At 42.5% G+C, this 19,474-nt stretch overlaps 1 protein-coding gene across 6 annotated transcripts in view; it reads right to left on the reverse strand.

Moving 5' to 3' along the window:
- Positions 1–2,960: 2,960 nt before the first annotated feature.
- radil (Ras association and DIL domains) overlaps positions 2,961–19,474 on the reverse strand; it is a 29,347-nt gene continuing 12,833 nt past the window's right edge. For 3 of the 6 annotated variants that reach the window (XM_026171563.2, XM_026171558.2, XM_026171559.2), the window contains 16 exons: positions 19,133–19,248; positions 18,846–19,034; positions 18,088–18,772; positions 17,453–17,583; positions 16,376–16,413; positions 15,607–15,761; positions 15,333–15,445; positions 15,024–15,140; positions 13,661–13,784; positions 10,340–10,512; positions 9,940–10,090; positions 7,714–7,940; positions 6,782–7,118; positions 5,723–5,862; positions 3,784–3,923; positions 2,961–3,534 (listed from right to left, as the gene is read on the reverse strand). In XM_026171563.2, the coding sequence (XP_026027348.1) occupies positions 3,435–3,534; positions 3,784–3,923; positions 5,723–5,862; positions 6,782–7,118; positions 7,714–7,940; positions 9,940–10,090; positions 10,340–10,512; positions 13,661–13,784; positions 15,024–15,140; positions 15,333–15,445; positions 15,607–15,761; positions 16,376–16,413; positions 17,453–17,583; positions 18,088–18,772; positions 18,846–19,034; positions 19,133–19,248 (2,936 nt within the window). In that variant the 3' untranslated portion in view covers positions 2,961–3,434. The remainder of the gene's footprint in view (positions 3,535–3,783; positions 3,924–5,722; positions 5,863–6,781; positions 7,119–7,713; positions 7,941–9,939; positions 10,091–10,339; positions 10,513–13,660; positions 13,785–15,023; positions 15,141–15,332; positions 15,446–15,606; positions 15,762–16,375; positions 16,414–17,452; positions 17,584–18,087; positions 18,773–18,845; positions 19,035–19,132; positions 19,249–19,474) is intronic. The other 3 variants (XM_026171564.2, XM_026171560.2, XM_026171561.2) reach the window with 2 other exon arrangements.

Consider the following 19,474-nt stretch of genomic DNA (forward strand, 5'->3'; position numbering starts at 1 on the left):
GCGGTAAAAAAAAAAAAGCAAACGGAGCAGCCTGGGCGTACTTTTTTTTTGGATCGTCTTAGCACAGAGAAGCATTATTGTAATAATCCTTTAAAAGCCTTAAATATTTCTACATTTTTGTTCTTTTATTTTAACCTTTAGACGGCTTTACTGTTTTAGAGTAACTTAGTGCTTTAACAGCTGACGATCGGCGACACTACAGCGGTGACAGTTGCGCTGCATTGGTAGATTCGTTTCAGGTTTTTTGGGGGTTTTTTGTCAGGGGAAGGGCGGGACCAACACATGACCACAAATTTCAACAGTTCTTTTTTTTTTCCACTCTGTTTGGTACTTCTGCCACCTACTGTTCTCGGCTCACACACTGTTGCTTTTTCTTGTTTCCTTAAATTCATTTTACAGTTTTGTTCTTCTTCTTTTGCCCAGTCTACCTCTCCTCACCAAGCACTCTCTCATCTTCGCAGCCTCCAAAGAGGAGTCAAGCTGTCGGCGATTCCTGCCACAATTAGATTTTTCTATAACACTTCCCTCTCCTCCACTCTTTGCTCAATCCTCACATTCTCACTCTCTTTAGATTTTTTTTCTCCACTCAAATTCCCTCACACAGGCCTCGTTTATAGCTGGGAATCAGGCATTCAGTGATTGTTGTTGCACATTATTAGAAAAAAATTAATACATTTTTAAAAAAAAGTTGCGTAATGATTGTATGCTGCTCTATCTGCTAAATGACAAAGTTCTTCAAAGGTATTTTTTCTTATTTTGGAAAGAGAGAAAAAATATTTTGCTATATGTATAAAAAAAAACAGCAGTCATCAATACGTAAACATTCTGGAAATAGAAAAGTATATGTATTTTTAAATGTTCCTGTTTTTGTGATTTGTTCAAATGTGTAGCACAAATTAAAGTTCCTCATTGACTTAAATGTTGTGTTGTCATCGCTCTTCTGTGCGACAGTGTCTGCCGTCGGGTGTAAGAATGAATTTGAAGTCTGTGTTGTGGTGTTGTTCCATTCAAAACTCGAGTATCCAACAATCTTTATTCTGAAGTCATTGTCAACAGTATAAATAATGACCAAAAGAGGGTCAACATGCACGAGATCAATGCCATACAAACCCTGAAACGCACAAAAGGAAACTGTTACTGCAAAAAAGAAGAAGAAAGAAACAAAACTGGGGGAAAAAACAATGAAAACACCCAACAAGTTTCAAACTGCAGAAATGATCAGCAAAACTATGGTTTAAGTAAAACTGGCAAATATCTCATGCAGAGTTTCACACTTTGCTTAAAAAAAATCCACAGTGCAAATAACCAGCCAGTTACAACTCTAGAAAACATTATCAGATGGTAAGGTAAAGCTAGATATGGATGCCCTGCTGTGATTGGTGGTTATGGTCAGTCAGGTGACCCTTGTAGCACTGGCTGATGCTGTGGTCCAACACTTGGATTTGCTGAGGAAGGATTTGGAGTGAGTGACGGGATCTGGACGTGTCAGCATGGCTCTACATTATTATAAAGCAAAGGTGTTTTCATGCCTCCTTTAGGAGGAGAAAGGAAATGTAACGATGCAGTCTCATAACTGATAGACACTGTGATACCGTAACTGGCACGGCTGAACTTTGAACATCACGCCGCTGTGATAAGCTGCTTCTTAACCCCACAATGCCAAGTGTATCATATACACTCATCAGTTTGATTTTTATTTTGTATTTTAAAAAAAAAAAACTACTAATAAATCACACAAAAATGGCAAATGTAGCAAAAACAATACAAATTAAAACTATCCAAATGTATCTTTTTTTTTCTGTAGCTTCGGTTTTAAAAAAGAAACATTTTTCTATCAGGTACTTCATGGTTCAGGCTTCACGAGGTGAAGGACGATGTTTTGCAGGTTGAATCCGAATTTGTCAAAAATGTAATTTCACTTCATTTTTTCCACCAAATGCATGGAACAACCTGACACATGGGTGCTTTTTGTAGTCCATCTTCAGGACTTTGTAGTTTTTACACAGCAGAGCTAGGCTTACATCCACCTTCACATTAAAAGGTTTCTTATAAGTGCAGTCGAGCTCTCTCTGAGCTCCAGGCTTCTCTTCATCTCGTCCTCACCTTCTGATCTTTTCTATCAAGGTAAAGTGATCGGGGGCAGGAGGTACTTTATGTTGTACTATACGACCACGGCAGCTGGGTTGTTTTGTCTAGTAAAATAACTGCTGCTGCTAAATTTGTTTTATTCAAAGCATAATTAGAATAAAGAGAATTATATCTGATTCCAGGCAGCTATCCAAGCCCAATATTTTAACCTAAAACCAGCACAAACAGCATGGGTGGCTACCACTTTTCTTGTAATGTTGTTGAGCAAACCATGACATACAAAAAAAAGTTTACAACCAATGACTGCACTTTCCCTTTTCTCCGTCTGTAGGCTTTAGTGTCTCAAATATATTTCAGGAAAAACAAAAAACCCACAACAACACGAGTCGTTCCCAAAGGCGACTTCATCTTCTGAAGATCCAAATAATATGTGTGAGACAATGTTGAATATTTACAAACAGCTGTTTATGCTGCAGTTTAAATGCACTGCAAGGATGCAGCTGAGAGTCTGGAGTGGAGCATGTGGTCTTCATGGAGTGGTTATTAACTAAGTGCCCCCTCCCCCAGCGAAGGTGAAGTCCAGGTACGATGTCACAGGTGGAACGGGAGAGCGAGGTTGTACTACTCGTGATTTTTCAGTTCACTGCCTCTGTCGTTTTCTTCCACTCTTCAGTGCAAAAGTCAACACTCGTTCACAAACTTGCGTCTGTGGAGTAGACGCTGATACTGCTCGCTACAACAAATGGATTTACAAAACATTCAGGGGTTCACTGAGGCTCACTTTGTTTGCAAATACTTCTAAAATTCTAAAGTACATCTTCAGTTTGTGTCTACCTGTTTCAGAGAACTGGGTAGGCATCTCAGCGTGCTATTTACATCTGGAATTTAATAGAAACGACTCAAAAATACTGTTGGCAAAAGTCACACGTGCCTCTGGGCTTGACTGATGAGAATCCGCTGTGCTTTAAACCGCCTCACACTGCATACTGATTGGTTAGACCTAACCCACCTCAAACGCTGATTAATTAGGCAACTTTCCTCGCTGCGGACTCCTTTGAAGTCACCGAGGGTTTAAGATTGTGTCTGTTATACAAACCCAGCAGGAGTCTGCGTGAGGGAAGCAGGTACGGCAGCTGTTCAGTGGAGTCGTGGAGTGTAATCTGCTTGGCTTTGAGCCGTGCAGACGCTGGGTTTCACATTCATATTTCATGAGGCGTAGGTACTCCTTTGGCTGAGAGTGGTGTGTGTATCCCGTTTGTCAGTGCACACATCTGTATTCCTTGTTAGTTCCTATCTCCAGTCCGGTGTAGCATGTTGTGCATGTCTTAGCTGGGAGGCCGAGGTAATCAGCAGGAGGAGGCGCTGATCTTCTCCGAGACCTCTGGGTCGGACTTGGCTACCAGGAAACGCAGTCGACCCCCTCCCAGACGAATCAAATCCACCGCGCTGTAATGGCACAAACGGGAGGAAGCGGAGGGAGAAGGACAGAGTCTGGTTACCTGATGCTCAGCAGAAACGTGAGGATAACATGGCATCACTGTCTGAGCTTCGACCAATCAAAGTAATCAATCGGCTTAAGAGGCTGACAGCAGTGGTTAGCAATGTGGAAAGTTTGCTCATTGTCATTGAAGTCAGTGATAACTCAGTGGTATCATTTATCTCTGTTTAACGCCTCCACTATAACTTCTCCCTTACCTCTGGTAGTCTGCTCCTATCAGACTGGTACCGTTCACCGCCAGGATGCGGTCTCCAATCCTCAGTCTGCCATCAGAGGCGGCTGGTCCATCGGGAATCAGAGTCCGGATGTAAATGCCTGGAGCGTTGAGAGGAGTGTGCTGCAGGATGGAGAAAGCAAAGGAAATCGATTGATGCCACAGCCAGGGAAAGTACTTGGCCAGAGGCAGGTGTCCATTAAAGCTGTGTGCATTCACTACTACTGATAACTGCTGATTTAAACTGATATTTAGAAGTATACAAAACCCAGCACCACTACCTCTACCATTGAACCTTTTCTAGTTAGTCTGGTCTGGTTTTCTGGTCCTTTTCTAGACACTAACGTTAACAACCTTTTGTTATAGGTAGGAAAATTTGCACACAATAACAGAATTACACTCAAAGCTTGTAAAATAAAGTTAAAACTGAGTGTTATCTTCCAATTTGCACACAATATAATAACTTTAGCGAGCTGTCACTTGAGAAAGCATCAAGGCTCTGGAAAGAAAACTAGTGAGAGATGTGTTTAAAGACCCTAGAACAACTGCCAGGACGCAAGTGAATGACTTAGCTAAGTTGGGAATTGTAGTCTCAAAGAAGACAATCCCTAGAGCCCTGCTAGAGTCACTGGACTGTGAGGATGAAGACCAAAAAAAAAACTCAACTTCTGCAGAAGAGACACCTGCAAGCCAGACTGTATGCTAAGATCAACCTGGTGAAAAATGATGCATACCAGAATTATAAAACTAAAGCTCTTTGGCCTCAGAGATTCTGGTCATGTTTGGAGAAAGAATGGAGAAGAGTGCAAGCTAAAGAACACTATCCAACAGTGAAACACAGTGATGGAGGTATCATGCTGTGGGGATGCTTCAGTGCGTCTGCAGCTGCGTCAAGGTGAAAGAAAACCTAAGCAGTCAGCAGCAAAACTGGGTGTAGGTTGTGATTTTATCTTATAAAACAACAATAATCGATAATCTCCAGAAACCAAAGTAAAGGTTATTAACTTGCATGCATAAAACCCTGACTTGAATGTCATGGAAAATCTGAGGAGTGAATTGAAAACCATCAAATCTGGAGGAGCTTGAGATATCAGCCAAATAAAAATGGGCTGGGATTGCTCAGGAGACGTGTGTGAGACATGTTGAAAACTACAAAAACAACTGCAGGCTGTTATCCATCAAAAAAGATGCACAAGTGACTGTTAAAATTAATGGGCTAATAATTTTGACCCTGGTAGTTTTTGGTTTTTGTGAAATAATTTTGTTTCTGTGCACAAAGTAAAAATAATGTAAGCATTCAAAATAAAACCACAGTGTTTAAAAACTTTAAAAATTTCTTTTTTTGCTATTTGGGCTGATTGGGACCTGATGAATGTAAAAACAAAGAATTACCTGATTTTTTTTAATATACCTGATTTTTGTTTCTAAGAAAAATGAGATCCACATATGAGGACATTCGTTTTAACAGTGGCAGAGAACAGTGGCAGTATAATGTGCATATTAGGCCCTTGTAGAGCAAAATTTGGTATTTTGGTCTAGACAACCCAAAATGTGTTGTCCACACGCCAGGTCCTAGGAGGGTAAAAATGACATTTTCAGGGAGGTAGCTCTTAAACAATAAATAAGGGATATGAATACAAAGTATTAATTTACTTTGCACTTTAATTTATTTGCAATACGTAACTTTAAAATGTGTAAAAAGTAGTAGTTATCAGTGTCAGTATTTATTGTATGTCTAGCATGTGCATGTGGATACTGCTGAAATTTGTGAATTTCCCCCCGGGAATGAATAAACTATCTATAATCTAATCTATATACTTAGATCTAATCTTTATACTATATACTATATGTTAGTGACCCAGCATTTTTAAAGCACGTGGCTAAAACTCGATATATTGTGAAAAATGCGTTTGTCTACTTACCAGGCCGTCTATGAGTCCCATGCCCAGTCCGTAGGGTCCCTTGTCCAGTTCCACTACAAACACCACACACAAGTCATCAGGAAGGGAGGGGACGCCGGGGGAGGATACAGGGAAAGGGAATTCACACCCACTAATACACCCTGCAGAGGACACAGACACCCAAAGGCACAAAACACACACAGACACACACAGGGTCTCGCTATGGGGTTGGACAAACAGGAAAAAAACACTAGACTTGCTGTGCAGAAGAAACACGCGGATATTCAGACATGTGCAAAGGTGCAGCTGCTATACCACACACACATGCTTCTGCCTGCAGAGGTCACACTCACTACACAGTGAAGGGGATCTACTGTTGCACACACTTTAAATCAGCATTTTTTGTCATGCCCTTTCAGTGCAGCTATAAAGGCGTTTTAAACTGAGCAGTAATAAAATGTACAACATGCCACATTAATAAAGTGTTTGTGACAAATCCTCCCGCAATACACACACACACACACACACACACACACACACACACACACACACACACACGCACACACACGTCACTGAGTGACATGGTATTGACCGTAACATGGTTGATCAATGTAAATCTGCTGTTTCTTCATTAATTCTGTTCTGCAGAGGGTGTAGTGCCAAAGCAAACTCTGGATTCCTGTGACCTTAATTAATAATGGTTTTTGCCGCAGTGAGATGGATGGATTTGAAACTTAGAAACGAGAGCAGAGGTTGTCAATATCTGCAGGTATCTACTGCTGAAGATCTGAAATGTTGCTGATTTTTTTAAACACATGCATGCTCACTATCTAAAATTAACTGTAAGATTTAAACTTGCACATCTGGGGTGGACAAAATAATAAAAAATAATAATAAAGCGCATTATGCAATTCAGTACAAAAAAAATCAGCTTGTGTGAAGCCTTTGTTCTTTTTTTGGTAAGGGGGGGGGGGGTCTGATTACACACTGGTACTTGTTATTTGTGTTTTTATCAAAAAAATTAAATCTGCACATTAGTTTTTGCTATTTTGTCCACCTCCTGTAAATAACGTGGCCTACCCTCCAGTCCGTTGGTGATGAGTCCATTGGTCTTTTTACATTCAGCCACAGTCCTGCCGGTGCAGCCGTTGGTCTGAACGTTGGTGCCGATGAGCGGCACAGGCCCTCCTCCGCCTCCTCCTTCAGGGTACAAGGGGGTATTGGGAGGAGTCAGGAGGCAGGACGGGTCTGGATTTGCAGTTCGAGGGTGGTGAATGGTGCCGTTCCGTCTGAGGCTGTGTGTGTGAGACTGGCCTGAGGGTCTGTCCCGTCCTCTCTCCTCTCCTGGCTCTCCTGGCCCGTCGTCCCCTGGACCCCCTGAACGGGGACTGCTGTGGCTCGGAGGTAGAAGCTCCCTCTGTGTTGAGATGGGACAGACAGACTTTAGAGGATAATCTGACATCTAAAGTGAGGATGCAGATGATAGCAATAACAATTATTCCTTTTTTCTTTCACCTGCGAGAATATTTAGAGCATCGCTGAAGCTTTGCTCCTGCATGAAAACCCATCAGCTTGAGATGATTAAAATTTGAATGCATTATCATTGCACATATTAATGTTCCAGTGAGCATACTTTTAAATGCATACTTTTCTGTGTGCGGGTATGTGTACATATGAGGGTGCTGTAACACTAGGGATTATGGTCTAGTCAGCCGTTCCCACTAATTAGACAGCCTAAAGACTAATCAGATTAACCATGATTTAACCATGTCTAGGTTTCTCTGTGTGTGTGTGTGTGTGTGTGTGTGTGTGTGTATATGTGTGTGTGTGTGTGTGTGTGTGTGTGTGTGTGTGTGTGTGTGTGTGTGGGTTGGCTGGAATAGAGGGTTTTGTCTTTCATTTATGGGATTACGAGGAACTCCTCAACAGCCACAGCTGCTGAGGCACATGGCCTGGATTACTAGGTGTACTCAAGTACACACTTGAGTGTGTGTATGTTTGTCTTTCTGAACCTGAACTTCCGGCCAGTCAGCTGTGTTGGTTCCATTGGAGTGTGTCTGCACACTGGGAGTGTTGGTGTGTGTTTGCGTCTTGGTGCGGAGCCCCCACAGGTAGTGCCGGATGTAGAGCAGCTGTCTGTAAATGCTGTCTTCTACACACTCGCTGTCCAGGTCCACTCTGAAGCCCGAGCTGGGCAGCACAATTGGAGGGTGGTTCTCAAAGCTCTCCAGGAGGTCGACTGCAAACACAAACACTGATGTTAACATAAATCTGTGCTGCTGTCTTGAAGGACTACATATTCAATACACAATGCACAATTAGTATAAATAGCGCTAGCTGCTAGTTAGCATTAACTGTATTGAATGCACACAAGTTTACGCAACGTGTATCTAGCACTCTCTCTTCTATCTACCAGTTCTGATCCTGGTTTCAAGAAACCTCAAAATGTTTTGAAGTATGAGTAGGTCATCAATAATCCTTGTTTTTTAATTACAATTTTGTCTTCCAACAATCACAAAAACTATTTCGTCTTGATGCGTGCTCAATCATCCAGGTATCCCCAAAAGTTGATTCGGTTCATCTGGACGTAGCGTTTTCAGTGGGAGAAACGTTTCATCACTCATCCAAGTGACTTCTTCAGTCTCAGCTGACTGCAGGTTTCTCCAATCTTATAAATAATGAAATAATTGATCAATGGTCATGAGAATTTGCATATTAATGATCAAGGAACTGACCTCCCAGTCCATTGTTCTTTCAGTGGTGCCAGTTTCAGTCATTATGCAAATGTACTGTTTATAAGATTGGGGAAACCTGCAGTCAGCTGAGACTGAAGAAGTGATGAAACATTTCTCCCACTGAAACGCTACGTCCAGATGAACCAAATCAACTGTTGGGCACAAAAACTATTATGTCTTCTTTATAACAAATCAGTGCATATCTTTCCCTTCCTCTGCTCTCCTCGCTCAACAAAGTGCCCAAAGTTCACAAAGTGTTAGATTGTTCACCCATTAACAGGTAAATATGAGGCTAGACCAAGGTAGTTTTATTACTTCATTATGTGATGTCAAATACCTCAGACTCGGATGTTTGGTGCATCTGTTTGGCTGAGGAGCCAACGGTACAAAGCTACCACCTGTAGGATTATGACTAAACGCCTTAAAGTCGAGATGCCGCCTGCACATGACCTTTTCTGCAGCGTAAGAACATCAGTTTGTCTTGGATAGCTTTGGATACCCTTCATCCTGCATCTCAGTTAATGGGAAAAGTGGAGCTAAACTGGAGCAGGCAACCTATTTTTCTTTTTGATTTACACATTCACCTAACAAGTGAAAGCTTTTTAGTTCAATCCCAGAAAGAGACAAATCTCTGGGGTTGCATCAGGAAGGTCATCTGGCATAAAAACTCATGCAGAGCTAGTATCCACACTTACAGAGGAAATAATGTTAAAAATGTTGTTTTGACAGCTTAATAAGTGCATGGTGCTTTCAAAGTCAACGAGTAATTGTGTTAAATCACTGTGATTCAGTACTGTCTGAGAATTTCTGCTCCTTTAGTTATAAAGCTGCTTGTCAAACACGTAAGAAAAAATTTCAGCTATTTCCTGATATAGTGATATCGGCATCTATATGCACCAATAAATGAAAAATACAGCAAGGAAAGAGACAACAGGGAAAGTCTCCCAATTACATCAAGAGTGTTGATGTTTCTTAGTTTGTCAACCAGAGGGCACTCTGCAACTTCTCTGATGGTAATGCCACAAACCAGCTGACCCAAGTGTAAACATATAAACAACAACGTGTCAATAAAACCATCATTTTTTCATTTTTAAACTGTACTGTCATGTAACGTTAGTGTGTACTAATAAATAATAGATAAAACAGATAAAAAAAAATATTTTGTGTGAAAGAAATAAAAATATCGGCCCACAAATAAGATTTTTAAACGACCAAATATCAGTAGCAGTCCTGGTTTAAAACAGATTTATCCACATTCGCATTCATGTGTATTTGTTTTTGCTTGATCTTCTCCTTCATTCTACAAGCTGCTCAACAACCCCTGTAAACCATTACACAATTGACCTTTAGCACGACAGTAACAGGCCTCCAACTGCCAACTCACGAGATTCAGACCAGTATTTATTGTACCTATAATCCCAACTCATAACACGAGGGCTTCGTGTTGTCATAATGTTGTCAGCGTCTCTGGCCGGAAAAATTCACACAAGCTCACAAACGTACCTGTTCTGTATATGTACGGCTCGTCCTCGCTGCTGGGTTGCCATGTTGGAACGGGGCCTATCTCTGCTGTGAGCTGGTACTGAGTGAGAATGCGGTGGAGCTGGACTGGTTTTAGAGTTGGGTGCTCACTGGACAGCGCTCGCCACCCCAACTGCAAACAAAGAGCAGAAATAAATCCCAGACTTGAAGAGATGAGAGGATGTCAGGGGAGTCACAAGTTTATTAGCAGGGTTTTGTAGGACGTCACTCATCACAAGCTGATCGATCACTTCATTTACAACTTGAGACTAATTTTTTATTTTAAGATTTTCTGCTTACGCCCACGTATTCCCTCCCCATTGCTTATAGCAATGTGAGGCTCATCATATACAAACAAAAAAGACATTTCCCTGTGTGTTACCTGAGTGAGCTGTTGGGGGTGTGTGGCCAATATGGACACTGTGCTGTTGAGTTTGGTGAAGAATTTTTCAGCCAGATGTCCCAGACCGGACCTGCTCGCCCACTCCATGACCATCCTCAAGCATGCCTGAATCTGCAGCATCTTGGAACGCTGGAACCAACCCCGAGACGGACCTGCGTGCACAAAGACACATACACACACACACAAGCAGAAGGGAGCGTTTTGAGTATTTAATCAGAAACACTGCAGTAGATTTTTATTTGAGGGTGTGCGCATGAGAAAGGCAGAGTAAAATACAGAATGTGTGCTTCTGAGATCTTACGTCTGCGTGCATGTGTGCTGTTCGGCAATACAGACATTAATTTTTAATTAGGTTGTGATTGCAGTAGGTGGAACAATAGCAACAGCCAGCAACCGCCTACTCCTCGCAGAATACAAATGCACCGCTGCAGAAGGGCTCAGCTGACTGAGCTCCTGCTTGTGTAATCCTTCCTTTTCTCTCCCGCACATCAAAGAACTGAAAGGAAGTTTTGTGGCAAGTTAAGCAGGCGATGACTATAAGTCTAGCACTTTTGAAGCTGGGATCCTATTGTTTCATTACCTCACTGCAGCTTTAATGCATTTAATACTTTCTGGTATGTACCCCTCCACCCCCTCAAAGTGAGCTAAGGCTCGAGTTGGGGCTCAGTAGAAACGATGAAAAATAACTGCGCTCCAATGGTGTCATTTTTTCAGAGCCTGCAAATATTTTAATACCTACATTTTACATAATCAGAGCAAATGTGCAAAAAATCTATCAGATGTGGTTAAAATCTCCTTTTTAATCTGTAGTCTGCAAGTCAAAACAAGCAATAATTAATCTAAATACTAGTTCTATATATAGTAAACATACACAGCAATATATAATGCAATAATTCTGCAATGACAAGGCAATCACAATTTTATCAGCCAAATATTACCCAATATCAGCATTATACGCCCATATTGACTAAATAATGGAAATTATAGCTGATATGAGCCAACAGGCAAGTAAGATGCCATTCACCACTGTCCAAGGCTGACATTTATCCGATCCATTTACTGTAAAGATTGGCAGTTTTTCTAGATAAGAGAGTGTAAAACAGACAGGAAAGTACGGTGGGGGGTGGGGGTGACATCCAGAAAACAGTCTGAGGCAAGCTCGAAACCCGGACGCTTCAGCAAAGACTCTGGCCTTCGGTACATGGGTCATCTGTTCAACCAGGTGAGCTATAATGATCCATCCAACAGACTTTTCAACAGGTAAAGAAATTTCTGTAATCAGGCAAATGTCTAAAAATCCCTGTACAATTTCCTAAAGCATCTGACATTAGAGAAATAAAACCTAAAAGTAAGAGAGTTTTTGGCACATTACTTACAAATACCAGAAATGATGAACTGAATAACTGTTGCACCTGCAATAGTTAATATTTCCCAGAACCCATACATGAAATGTCTCAATGAAACCGTCCGCTTCCTATATAAAACTATTTAAAACAGGCTAGATAACAAACTGTGGGCAGCTGTAAAAACTGATGTAGTAAAATTATAACAGAAATGTCCACAATTCAATAAAAAAGCTGCCACGGGATGCCTGGGTGGGTGTAGATCCCAGGGGGAGACTGGTCTGGTTATGAAAATAAGTCAGACTGTAAAATGACCCACGGCTCACTTTTTCTGAGTAAACACTTTCCTGATAAGTTTATGGGCTCAATCGCTACTTATTGAATACAAAGTGATCTTTATTTTGTACATTACAGTAGATGTTGAGTACAATCAAAGATAAAGCAGAGTGTGGCTTGGGCGTGTCTGCTATAGAAGAGTGCAGTGTTTTTGCCTTCTCTGTAAAATCCCCCCTCATGGCATCTAGTATCACAGCAAGTCTAGTTTTAAAACAGCACTTCAAAGCCACATCACCGATACTTCCATCCTTAATATACAGTCTCTGTTTCTACCAAACATGTCTAACTTTTGCTTTTAAGGACATTAAAGTCAAGGGAATGATCTGGATTCCTAAATTCCTTTTTTAGGACACACACAGACACACAGTCCTAAACTGAACGTCTCCCCCCAAAATCACTACAAGCAGCACATGACAGGAAGCTTCAGGCAGACAATGAACTGGCAGCATTATCTGCTGACTGCGCGCACACACACATAACTTCTGCCATATGTTTTGGATGCACGCACACACCCTCCGCTGTAATAGGCTTATGTCTAGGCATACAGTAATCTATATGAGAGGCATCGCAAACTGACCAGACATCTCTTAACCTCTCGGCAAAAGGTGTGATAATGCCGTGTATACCCCAAAATCAAACCATCCAAACAGCATTTATTATAATTTGTTAGCAAGTTTTCCCTACAGCACAACGAACATCTCCGCCACGCCGTTCATCTTTCCTCGGCTGTATGATTGAGCAATGTGAGTGTAGGGTTTTTGAATGCTGAATGTGAACAAGTGTGCATGTGTGTGTGAGTGGGTTGCGGAGCACCCAGTGCGAACGTCAGCGTTACCTGCTACAAACTCACTTCTCTGTTACCATGGACACCATCAGCAGAGAAATATCAATGAGCGACAAAAATGGGAGCGAGGCAGAGAGAAAGCCAGACAGCAAGGCAGAGAGGGAGGTGGAGATGAGATGGGGGACGGTGTAGCCCCTGCATGTATTAAAGGTATTTCTCCTTCTGCCTTTGCCAGACATGTGATCTGTCCTGTCTCTACGAGCTAATGAAGACATATGGCATGTATCTGAGTGTGTGTGTATGTGTCCGTGTGTGTAAGACAAACGATATAAAGAGAGGGCGAGGGGAGCTGGCTTGACATGCAGACACAGCTGGCAGTAAATTACTGTTTTTTTCTGTTTTTGTTGTTGTTATTTTTAAAGAAAGGTAAGAGCCTATTAGCAAAGTCATCATAACAACCGAACGACCTTCCAGCCCTTTACCCTTCACTCCGCCCTTTTTCACTCCTCCCCTGCTCTATCTGCTCTCTCTCGCCTCCACCCAATCCCATCTCCACTCTTCTTTGTCTCACCCCCTGATGGCCAGATGGAAAGAAGGAAGGCAAGACGGAGGTGGGGGAGGAGGAAGAGGAGGGGGAGAAACAGAATGCAGATAGGAGAAGGGCACTGAGGACAAATCTGGGTTAGTCCCCTGTCAAAATGCTGACAAGGACACAAGGACACAGTTTAGTTCACTGTGTCTCTCATATACTTTCACAACTGTACGAACCCGGAGGGTCTAATGCAAATGCAAAAGAGAGAGAGAGAGTGTGTGTGTGTGTGTATGCTTTTTCTATACCTTTGTCCATCAGTTGGTTAAACAGTGACACGTTGGAGAAGAAGAAGAGGTAAGCAAACATTTGAGCCTGGATCTCTGGGTGAACCTGGTAGCCTTGCAGAAGCTCCTGCGCACTCTGAAAGACCTGCACACACACATACACACCCATAGATTTCATAGTCTTTGCTGTAGCTTCTATTCCTATACGTCAGTATACCTAAGCAGCTACAGTTAGGTTCATAAGTATTTGGACAATGATGCATAAAATCTACCACAATAGATTTTAAATCCTACAATCATTATAGGATTGTGTAGGCTTTCAGAAGGGGTTAAATAAGTATTAAGTATTTCCTTATCTGTTTAGGGGTTACAGTCATTTTATACAGTTTTATACAGCCAGGTGAGGGCTCTTCTCTCAAGATCTAGTTTCGATTCCATGTGTTGAAGTTGCATTTTTTAATATGAGGTACAAAGAGTTGTTAACGCAAAAGAAGGAGGACATCTTTAACCTGATAAATCTACATAAACCTTTCAGAGAGATATCAAAAACTTTGGTAGTGTTAAAATCAACAGTCTGGGGAATTATTAAAAGGAAGGAATGACTTGGCCAACTGAAAATGACTGAAGACAATTAAAGTGGATGATCACAGAATTCTTTCCGTGGTTAACAAAAACAATTTCACAACATCCAACCAAATCAGAAACACTCTCTAGGAGGTAGGTGTATTATTGTCAAGGTCTACCATCAAAATTTGTCTTTAGCAATAGAAATACAGAGCGATTACTACAAGGTAAAAATTACTGGTTACACTCAAGAAAAGGAAAGCCAAAAAGCCTTTGCCTGATAACATCATTCTTTGGACAGATGAAACCAAGATTTATTTGCACAAGAATGATGAGAAGAGAAAAATATGGAGGAAGACAGAAAGGCCTGGCAGAGCATCTCAGAGAGAGGAAATCATCATGTGATGATGTCCACGGGTTCAAGACTTCCAGACTTTTGAATAAAAATGTTTGTAATTCCTGAACACTTAATGCAATAGTTCTGGCTTTGGACCGGATGCTATTTACGACCCCTGAATTAAAGCTCCAAGTCTGCACATATATTGACTGCCTGACTTAAAATAGACTGTGGTGGTGTAGAGACACGAAATTAAAAATTCTGTCATTGTCCTCAGTTGTATGCCTCTAAATCTATATATGTTGGCAATCCAAGCAGGGTAGTAGCCCTAAAATGTGCATGACAAGCATCTTTTATAAAAAGAATTTTAATATGTGCAAATACTCTGAAAACAAAGATATCACTGGTGTCTTAACGTTTTAATAAATTAACTTCTCATGACCTTGAAAACCCGAACTTATACAAAGCTATGCACATCCCTACCTGCAAGACCCTTCGCACAGGTTCAGGAAACCCCACGCCTCCTTTCCAGCAGGGCTCAGAGCTGTCGACTGGAAATGGATTACAGTCCAACAGACCCGGTAACACCACATAAAGAGCCTGGACACAAACACACGAAAACAGAAATACATTATGATGAAGGTGATCGGAATTACAGAATAGTTCACACCATCCGGGCATTCTTTGTGCCCACGAAGGTGTGTTATTATTCATCCGGTGCAATTTAAAAAACACAACAAAAACCTTCTTAGTCATTTAGAAGATAGCATCGCTGCTGTGTTGACAGATTACCTTGGTGATATAGTAGACACACTGCTGGAAAGTGTACATGATTACTTCTTCCAAGATTGTCATAGCCTCCTCATTGGCTGATATGGTCGCTGATAGCAACGACTCCTTTGACCCTAGACACAGATGATGGAGACGGAGTCACATTTAAGATATATACAGGGAGAGAGAGAGGGAGGGCTGTAGCTGTGTCAGTATCTACTGTATGTCAGTGTGAGTAATGACTCCAAGTTGTTTCCACACTCATCATTCTGACTTTGCGTATGTGTGTGCGTACCTTGCAGTGTCTCTATGCTGTGTGTGTATGCTGGTGCTCTTTGCTGTATGAAGTAGAGGATCTCGATAGAGTTGGACATCCAGAAGAAAATGGTCTGCAGGTCTGGGACCAGGTCTGAGATGCTGAGCAGAGACAGCGAGGCCGGGTCCTGGCTACTTGGACGTGCAGAGACAAGTTACACACAGTCAGGTAGGCTTCTCGACACCATGCACATTCCTACATGAACTGCTTTCACACGTGACCTCTGGACAGTCGGGTCAGGACTTAGCCACCAATCGGACATTTTCACATTCAGCACACAGCAGAAGATAGTTTGCTTCAGATGCATTCTCACTATGCACAATAACACAGTGTGGTTTAGGTGAGGGAGCTGCCTGACTAGAACGTGCAAGAGGCAAGAAAAAGGACGACCAATTGCTCCCAGACTATGAAGTGTGCTATTCTCACACGAGCACAGTCGACGTCTTACTAGTTTGTAGCAGGTTAAAAGATCTTTTAATGACAGAGAACTCTGTTAACGTAATCCCTGCCAATGATGAATTTTTCTGTACTTTCTGATCATAAGAGAGTGTTTGATGGATATGTTTATATATATTCATAGTAGAAAAATATTCTGGGAGGTCTTGAATGATAAGTGAGTCCCAAGTCTCTGGTAAGTTCAAAACAATGCTCTATAAAAGGTCAGGGCTCAAGGCAGCCACACAAAATAAAATGCACATGAGACCGTCAGCTTCCTATTTTTTAACACGAGCTGGAAATTGATACTTACTGCTGAGCTTGCTTCTGCGCCAGCTCCTTTGTCTTCTCCTGCAGGGCGTACACACACACACACACACACACACACACACACACACACACACACACACACACACACACACACACACACACAGAACAATTAAGGGCTCATTAAACTTTTAAAGCGTGCGTAGGAGAAGCACACTTCATGACGCTTTTACTAACCTACAGTAAGAAGTAGCACCACTATCATTTACAAACCCATAGTGACACATGTTGAGAATTACCTCATGCTCCACTGTCCTGAATATAAAATCACCCTAATTATAATTGAAAAAAAAACCAAAACAAAACTAATTAAACAAAAAAAGGGAGAAATAAACCACACCTTCCTTTTAACCAACAGCCATAAACTGAATACATTTTTGGGGCTTCCTCCAGTGTGTAATTGCAGCAGTTGGCCACCTCACTTGAAGCAACTCCACAGCTCTATAAATTTCACACTTTCAATATAACATAAACCTTCAGGAAACATTGTTTCACTCTGAAGTACTGTTCTTTTAATGACTGTGGCTTTAGTCCAACAACTAACTGACTAAACTCATAAGATGAGACACATCAGGGAGCTGTTCTCACCGCAGTGGGACAATTTCCTACATTTTATTGCAAAGTGCAGGAAAAAAAGGTCACAAAATATTCACAGTAAGGTATTAAAATATCAGATAAGGTGGCATCAAATCTTTATGCAATGCTGGATAAAGTGGACTTGTTTGGGAAACAAGTGTAGAGGAGATGAAGGTAAATTTGATCCCTTTAGGAATAACTACCGAAGAAGTGTCTGGAGGGGTAAAATGAGTATTTGCCTAAAGTAAAGCTCAGGGGGTGAAAATCTTCTGCTTTAGGTTTTTTTATGTGAAAGCCAAATAACAAGCATAGCAGGGGTTTAGTTAAAACAGACGACTGTGCACGGCTGGAGTGTAACACAGTATAAAACATGATACGGCAGCCTGTTTAACGATTCACCTGACCTGACATGGCTGACCAGTTCCTCTCCACACGAGGCCAGAGGGACCACAGAGAGACACAGACACAGTAACAAGCTGAAACTGACCCATGCTATGCTCTGGATTCGCCGGACGATCTTGAGCAGCAGTTTTCCGAAACTTCCAGGTGGGAATGTCGATGCAGAGTGCTGTATGCACATGCACAGCAGGTAGGCAGGTGTCAGCTTGTGGTCATCTCCTGAGCAGAGGACACAGGTCGACTTATTGAAAACACACTGAATAATTTAGAGGCTTCAATGAAGCTAATTTCAGCTGGAAGGCATATGAAGAGTAACGTGGTCAGGAATCGTAAAACCAGAAGCTGCTGTTCAAGTCTTAAACTTTTATGTTTGCATTGACACTGTTAATGATCTGTACGCAGCAGGACAAGGACGAAAACTGCTGATGAAATACTCTCCTTGTCCTCCCACAAATAAGGCGGTAATGTAATAATCTGCCTGAGTTCATCTACTGAGAATTTATTAGTATTCAAATTAAGTTTCTCCACGTTTTTGAGCTTGAACTGAAATGTTTTCCATCACTGGGCAGCAAAAGTCTCATATAACATATTGTGGATAAAGAACCACAAAATACAGTTTGGTACTTTTGCTAGAAAATCATTTTAACTGGACCTCAGATAAAAAAAAAAGGTTCAGTTGATGTCTTTGATAATCTTTATATTACAGTAAGCCAGGCTGCTGACCTCCAGGTTCTATGAGAGACACGATCCTGTTTAGCAGCTGGTCTTCATGAGCCTGGTCAAACTCCAGCTGCAGCCTCCTTTTCTGACCTCCTCCAGCTCCTCTTCCTCCTCCATCACCCCCTGACACAGTAACTGGCCCTCCTGTTGACGTCCCCACGCTGCGAGGTTTCACCAGGTGAGGTTTGAAACCGCGTCTGACCGCCGGGGTGCTCGACACCTGCGCTGCTCTCTCTTTCAGCACGGAGCCGCACATCTTACAAGTCTGAGCCCCGCCCTCTCCCTCCTCCGCCCCTGCATCGTAAAGCTGACCCAGCGTGCGAAGGCGTGCCAAGGTCTGCGCGGGTAGTGGCTTAGAACCTGTGGGGTCCTTGTACAGAAAGATGTAATGTGCCCCGAAGGAAAGGAGGTCACCGTGCCGCAGCGTGGTGGAGCGCTCGCAGCGGGAAAAGTTCACCAGGACTGTGGCGTTGAGCACGGCCTCGACTGCAACGCAGAATCGTTGACTCTCCCCCTGCTCTTCTCCTTTGTTGTTGTTGCTGGCGTGGCGACGGGGCGCGGGGACTCGGCGTAAGCGGCAGTGGAGCGGCAGGATGTCGGGGGAGAAGAGGCAGATGTTGGGACGAGCTGATGGAGTCTCCTGACCGACCGTGTGCTGCTCTCTGTTCAGCAGATACACCAGGCAGTCCTGCAACACAGAAAGCAAAAAAGGTCACAAAAATCAGACACACTAGAGGTCTGATTTTTGTGAGTACCCTCACCTGCCGATTGAATCCCTGAAGCAGCAGAAGATGAGGGGACTGGTACAGAGAGTGCTTCACCCCTCCTCCTCCTCCTCCCTGACTGCTCTCCTCTTTTCTCCGGCTGCTGGAGGTCCCCTCGCGTTCTCGGCCTCTCAGTGGTCCTGGCAGGGTGGAGTAATAACGCTTGGGCTCCTCTCCCAATCCCAGCTGCAGACGGATGTGCATGCACACATTTAAGATTGAATGCACTTCATAAGCAGTTCAGTAAATACTAACAATCAATCATCTTCAGCAGGAGGCCCCACCTGGTTGAGGCTAGTCTCGCTGAGGCTGCGACAGAAGGATGAGTTGCTGGATCGGGGCAGGGTCAGCGTCCCCTTCGCCCTGTTCCTCTGGAGCTTACGAGCCTGGGCATTAATATCTACGATGAACAGCAAGCCAGAGAACACGTAGGGAGAGAGAAGGACAAGAGGGAGAACAGGTGGAGAATAATAAAGAGGAGCAAGGAGAGGCAAAGAATGGAAGAGAAAAGGGAGAAAGTGTGCTTAAACCTGGTATCTACTTTCTTAACATGTATGTTTGACAGATGGGGAAACTGAGTAGGTCTGGTTGAAGCATTTTCTCAGACTTCAGTAACACAAATGCAT

Source organism: Astatotilapia calliptera, chromosome 6 (assembly GCF_964374335.1).
Source record: "Astatotilapia calliptera chromosome 6, fAstCal68.1, whole genome shotgun sequence".
Classification (NCBI taxonomy): Eukaryota; Metazoa; Chordata; class Actinopteri; order Cichliformes; family Cichlidae; genus Astatotilapia; species Astatotilapia calliptera.